The 7040-nt window shown below is 39.5% G+C and overlaps 1 protein-coding gene across 1 annotated transcript in view; it reads right to left on the reverse strand.

Annotated features, from left to right (window-relative positions):
* Positions 1-6427: 6427 nt before the first annotated feature.
* Positions 6428-7040, reverse strand: part of LOC117443630 (uncharacterized) — a 1437-nt gene continuing 824 nt past the window's right edge. Inside the window, exon 2 of the mRNA XM_034079536.1 lies at positions 6428-7040. This exon is cut by the window's right edge and continues 537 nt beyond it. Coding sequence (XP_033935427.1) covers positions 6696-7040 — 345 coding nt within the window. The 3' untranslated portion in view covers positions 6428-6695.

Consider the following 7040-nt stretch of genomic DNA (forward strand, 5'->3'; position numbering starts at 1 on the left):
TACGCTGTAACAGGATCTATATAATATATATACTTATAATAATAAGTAATATTAACTTTATTTAACACAACATTTACGGTACAAGATGTAATCATACAGCCCATGTAGTATGATAATGAATTACAGCAAACATGTTCAATATATCCATGATTACAGCTCCGTGGGCTGGCAGTGAGACGATATGGGTCCGTTCTTATGCTGCATCATGGGTAAAGATAAACGCAACTCACATTGGTTTCTCAAACAGCATCTCTGTAAACTACGTGTATTCACAGCATTTCACTCTCTGCCTTTAACGGCTCGTTGTAGCTCCAATAGCTCCAGCCCCCACCCTCCCTGTGAGCACAGTGTGCTCTGATTGGTCGGGACACGTAACATGAACGTGCCGGCGCGGTCCCGTGAGTTAGATGCACGTTCATAATGCAGAGGGAAATAACTCTCAGAATAACGTTATTAGCACATTTGTACAACTTGAGGAACGAATGTTTTTAATAAGGGCTATACAAGTGTTCATACTGGGTAGTTTATTTAGTTTAAAAAAAATTATCCAACGATTTACAGACCACTCTTTCCCCATGTAAGTCAACGGGAAAAAGTGTTTCCGGGCCTGGCAACCAAACGGAAGTGTAGTACCGCCGTTTGGCCAGCACGAATATTTTCATCTGAGTCCAGCACACTTCCTGGGGGCTTGATCCCAATGCGTAGCGTAGTGTTATTCTCCCCATGAGGAACAAGTCACTGGAAATTATCCCGCTTAATACACTGCCACATTCTCAACAAAGTAACGACATGACTCCCAATATTAATTGAAATGCTTTTATGGATTTAGAAAACGTTTTTATTGATTTAAAAATGTATGTATTGATTTAAATTGACATGCATCCGCTAAGTAAAATAGTCCGTTATGGTTTTTTAAACAGTCTGAATGAAACGGCAGCTCTCAGCTGTGTATTTACACAACTAATGGCCCATCAACCACAGCTCTCTCCCCCCCTCCCCCCTGATCTTTCTTCTCCAGCAGCTAAATTAACTGTAGGTTACTCTGAGTGACAAGCTTACAGTTAGACACAACACTGTCATTGCAAGTGACCCTCAGTTAGTTGACTTTTATGTTCAACTGCTAAATTCGTTACTGATAAAAAAGGGCTTCTACTGTACCTAATTACCTTAACAGTTTTTGTATAGGCCTACATAACACCGTCAAATCCCGCTATTAGAATGCAATGTTTAACAACATAGGGTGCTACATAACACACTTTCAGGAAAAGTCACGGACTGGGAGACTTTAATATTTTATTGAAAAAAAGTTACATTGCACACAGACAACACACATCACACAAATTGACCCGATTGGTGGTTCTCGTGTTAAATAAACTCACTAATTAATTAAACCAGTTCAATACGCATTATTCTTATTCTTATCATTCTTTATGAGCGCAGAAATAGTCGTAAAATCAGACCTGTTTTTTAAATGAAATCTGACGGCAGGCAGTGAGCTCCCTCTATACAAATCAAACTGTAGACGGTGTGAAAGCACCTGTTGGTTTAAATAATGGTCGGAATGTGTCATGTGAGCCTTCTGAATTACCGTGGGACAGCACGTTCTAAACTAAAATGTTCATTCAATAAAGTAACATCTTATCTTAATAATATCTTCATATTATTAATAATAATAAATCATACAGTATGTGTCCGAAAGGGAGCAGGAGGAAGCAAACACACAAATATACAACAAATATACTGCATATTAGAGCAAACGATTGTGAAGGTAAAAGTATGAGCATACCAAATAAAAAAAATGTGCCTCTGAACCTTGACAAGTGCATGTTTCAGGCTCATGTTTCAGGCTCATCAATGAACAACAGGAGGGGTCACAGACATACGACCAGCTGTTAAATAAAGCTCTTCTGACCTTAGCTGGCATGTGGGTATATATATTAATGCTGCCCATAATGGGCACAAGCAATTTTCACACATTTATTAATTATATGTTTTAAATGTGAGTGTTTCCTATCCCCTAAACCTCCAGGGTTGTACACAGTTTAATACTGGCAACTTCTTATCATGGGAAATACGAAAACGTCTTTTAAAACTACAACTCCCAGCAGAGACAATATATATATTTATATATACAGTCTATGGTAGAGACGTGCCATAGATAGCAGCGACGTGCAGTCAGGGGAGACAGATACTCTGTCATACTCCAATGTAACGGAAAAACCACTAAAGAAAAACTAAATAGTAATAATAATAAAATGTCTCCACTGATCTGTGTTGTAAGTGCGATTTCTGTTTGATTCCAATCGCTTCTTATAGTCAAAATCAGCTAATTTGACGAGCTCCGCTACAACTACGGGTAGCGATGAGAAGTGAGGCAGGGACGAGCTCTGCCTCTCGTAAGCCCACAGTAACTGGCTGGAGCGCGGACACTAATGTAGCACGGGCACTTATGTTGTGAGCACGCTCAAGCCAGTTACTGTGGGGTGAGGTGAGGCACAGATGAGCTCTGCCTCACCTCAGAATGCATCACCCCACAGAAACTGTCTGGAAAGCGGGCCCTAAGCGCATGCCTGCACCGTCTCACTGTATGTCACCAATGTAATGTTTGTAGATCCCTTTATTACATTTATCCTCACCATCCATAGTCTCTAAATAACTTATTTCACGTATATATGATATTTAGGCTCGCTGGTCTCATCGTACAACGCAATGAAAAAAGCACCAGGGGAGGCATTTCATTTCATTTCAAACCTTTATTTAGACAGATAGGTCCCTTGAGATCATGGATCTCTTTTACAAGGGAGACCTGCATCAATTTAGTTCCACATGAAACATAGAAACAACATAAAAACAAACAATAGAGGACATATATTTACATAATCACCAACACTTACAAACACCCATAGTGTCAGAAAGCATCTCGTGCAGACGTGCCTTCAAAACATTCAGAGAAATCAAATTGCTCAATTTGAATTTCTACTGAACAACCTGCCATCTCAGACAACAGCTGCCCGCAACTTTCTGCTTTACCAGAGAACAGATGTAATACGGGAGTTTGCCCAGCCATAACCTCTGCCGCACTGAAGGGGGCGCACGTGAGCCCACAGGTTCTTGTTGCTACTGTTATTCTACGCAGAGATGGTAGACGCAAACAACAAGCTATACTTTTGAAACTAGAGGAAGATAAGGAGGACTTTTACAAAACAGTAATAGAGATTGTTGTCCAGAAGGAGAGCATGGACTTCATCTGCAAGTCAAGGTAAGACCACCACTGTAATGAACATGGAATCTTACTAAGAGAGAACAATCCAATATTTAGATTGTGGGTATCCTTTTGTTGAACAGTCTGTTTAAAATGAATCGAAGCATCAGACTAAAAAAGCTTTTGAAAATAACCGAATATTTCGATTAAGGTCAAAATATAATATTTGCAAATCTGACTCTGAAAGAGTCCGTGCCTCACCAGCCATGAACCTCACCGCACGTCACTGGTAGATAGAGAACATGTTGCGAAACACACAATAGCCAGCATGTGTAGTTCTGGGGACAGGGTGGGGGAGGGGGGACGGGGTGGACCCGTTCAAATCCAGTTTTGGACAGTCTGCCGTGGTTCCATCCCATTTCAAAGTGCTGTTCGACGCTCGGCGTAACCCTCGGAGCACACTCAAACATCACCATCACCATTAAAGTAATGAGAAGGGATGTACTGAAAGACACAACTTAGTAGACACACACACACACACACACACAGACACACACACCAACACGTTCTCACTTCCATCCCGTCACATATTGACGGACGGTCAGGGCCCCTCCCCGTCGCTATATTACGTACAGGGTACCCCTTGCCCGTCAGGCTTCTATGGGCAGGGAGGGCGTCCCATAGACCTTCATTGCGGACAGCGGACCCCTTGACCGCCAGGCTTCTACGGGCAGGGCGTCCCATAGACCTTCATTGCGGAGAGCGGACCCCTTGACCGTCAGGCTTCTACGGGCAGGGCGTCCCATAGACCTTCATAGACCACGTGATCAACAACGATGGCCGACCTTCGTATTATTCTCGGTGGAAAATGCCTATTTTAAGGTTCATTTGGCCGTTAAAATGCGTTTTGATCTCATTTTATGCGAGTAATGAGTTTTTAATTCTGATTATTTGTGCAGTACATGTACATGATGTTTAGTTTGCTAGTTATGACGAAGATTACTTCATGAATGCTAACGTTTTTTTGGTGGAAATGTGTTTTTTCACAGCAAAGTCACCCTCTGTACTTGGACTTATTGGCAGAATCTAAAGGCAAGAACATCCCAAATATTAATGTAGGTCTTTATTGTAGACCTTTAGTGTTGCCGTCTGTGAGGAGAATACATGGCTCAGAGCCTCGTATTTTTAAAATCTTTTTTTCCTTCTAATTTGTTATTCTTTTCAAAATAACACACTGTTATTTACTCACCAATAACACACAATTATCTTTGCTTTTATTTATTGGTTTAATTCCATAATCTGGGGCTTTTTTGGCGTCCGTCAGGAACTGAATTTCAAAATAAAAATAACCGGAAACAGACGTAGGCCTATAAGGGACATTTCGAGCATCATTGCGATTGTCAACATTTCTGAGTTTAGGATGGCCGAAGACACTACACTACCCAGAATCCCCAGCTATCGTTTAGGACTACAGTCCCCGTAAGGTTACGCAGAGCGTCAAACAGCTGTGTGAAATGGAACGAAACCACGCCAGACTCCAAAACTGGAATCGAACGCCCCCCAGAACTACACACTACACTATTGTGTTTCGCAAAATGTTCTATGGGACGTCTCGACTGAACGTTTTCGTTTTTCCCACAATTAGAAGTTGCCAGTATTAAACACATTGGTAAAACATATAATTAATAAATGGGTGAAAATCGCTTGTGTCCATAATGCGCAGCATTAATATATAGCATTAATATATACCCACATGACAGCTCATTGATACTTTGTAATTCTACTCCACTACAATTCAGAGGTTAACCTGGTATTTTTACTCCACTGCACTTATTTGAGTTACTTTGCAGATTCTGATTAATTATGTGAAATATAAACAACCCTTAAATCACACTTTAGTTACACCTGAGTAAAATGCAGGTAAGGTGATTGTCAAGTGCCAACAATCAGGAGACATATTTGATAGTTGGTGCTTGAGAAGACTAAACATGTATCTGCAATTGACATGAATGGAAACGAGTAATAAAGTATATTAATTACTCGTTATTCTCTACTAATAGTTAATTAAAGACTATATATTATGGCTATTTTGCACATCCCTTTCAAGATTTCAAGATTTTAAAGGTTTATTGACATATCATATACACAACTACGGTGTAGTTATGCAATGAATGAAACACTTGGGTCACAGGTTCCTCAACAGTGCATTACAAGAAATCTATCAATATGTGTGTACATCCACCATTAAACTGTCATATTCTGCACATTTCTTATTCTATCTACATACATAAGAGTATAATCCATATGTATAATATCTGTTAAAATAAGTGCTTCAACATAGTTAACATTGCAGGAAAGCAAGACCTTAATCTGTTATTTAATGTTTAAATAAAGGTTAATTCGTTTTTCTGTTTTGCACCTCCTCCTATTAATATCTTTGTACATCCTGCACTAAACTATTTTATTGTAGAGATCACTTATAGTATCTTCTTGATTTTGTATATTCTATATTTCTATCACAGACCTTCTACTTTCCCCCTATGAAAGTATATGTGTGTAGTTTTATTCATGCTTTCACATAATTTTACAGCATATTGCTATACTAGTTCAGACTCAGTATTTACATTCTTACATTCAAAATTCAATCCAATTCAAATCAGTAATATCTTTAAAAACTACAAGTCCTTTTCTATCAGCTGTGCACCGTTATGGTGTAAATATAACCTATCTATGAATTGTATCAAATGTAAAAGTCAGCCGAATTAGTGTTGATACTGCAAGGAGACGTATTGTGTGAAGAGAAATTGAAGATGTTTTTTAATTGTTGATATATTTATGATCCACGTCAAGTATTCAGTTTCGGCGCCATTTCTTCCAGTTTTTCCAAAGGTCTTCTCATCAGGGCTCTATAAATAAAGAACTACGGCAGATCTGTAATATGTAATGCAGCCGAACCGTGTATTACAATGCCGTTATGTGATGACCTTCCAAAGAGAAAAGCAAGAGCACTCGGAATTAAGTATTATTTTATTCTATTAAAATGGAATTGAAGAGTGAATTATTGAGTAAATGTTGCCTATATGTTGCATATCCTCTTTATACGTCCTGTGGTTGCTCTTAGTCTCTATGAAGCTAAAAAGGACACTTTAGGCAAACTGTTTAACATCAGCCCTGATTTGTTGGAATGATAACATTGATGGCAATAAGACTAAGAAAACAAACACATTTCACTTGCAAAGGTTTCTTTATTGAGAGCAGACATGTGCAGAATAAGTGAAACATTTAGTCATTCGTTCAGATTATATTTGAAAACAGACATTTGGAATAGTTTGACAGGGAGATTAACATAAGAACGCATTAACTATTAATACTTTCTGTTATTACTGCTAGCACTGATTTAAAAAGGGAAAGAAAGTGGCCATCACCGAATGATTTAACAAAATGGTAAGATGCGCTCCACTTCAGTGAGTGTTGAGAACTCCCAGCTCTGACTTTACAGATTGACATACAGGTACTCAACGCTACCCTGGGTGCCCTCGTTGAGATTTTTCTGGATAACACTGATGCCAGCCTCCTGATTATCTTCAACCACATCTTTGTTGAGAAGCAGGCCGATGGCCTTTATTGGGTCGGATGTTTTCTTGTGCCACAGGAACACTTTGTTACCTCCGGTCCCTTTGTTCAGGTCAACATCCACTAGCTGGTAATGCTGCTGCTGAAACTCCAGATGCTGATCCTCTTTGATGGAGACTTGTATTTCTTTGATTGCCTTCTTGAGGTCGGTGGTCTGACGGAACCAGATGAAGGCAAAGGCTCCTCCTGTACCTCTGTTAGTATC

Source organism: Pseudochaenichthys georgianus, unplaced genomic scaffold (assembly GCF_902827115.2).
Source record: "Pseudochaenichthys georgianus unplaced genomic scaffold, fPseGeo1.2 scaffold_644_arrow_ctg1, whole genome shotgun sequence".
Lineage (NCBI taxonomy): Eukaryota > Metazoa > Chordata > Actinopteri > Perciformes > Channichthyidae > Pseudochaenichthys > Pseudochaenichthys georgianus.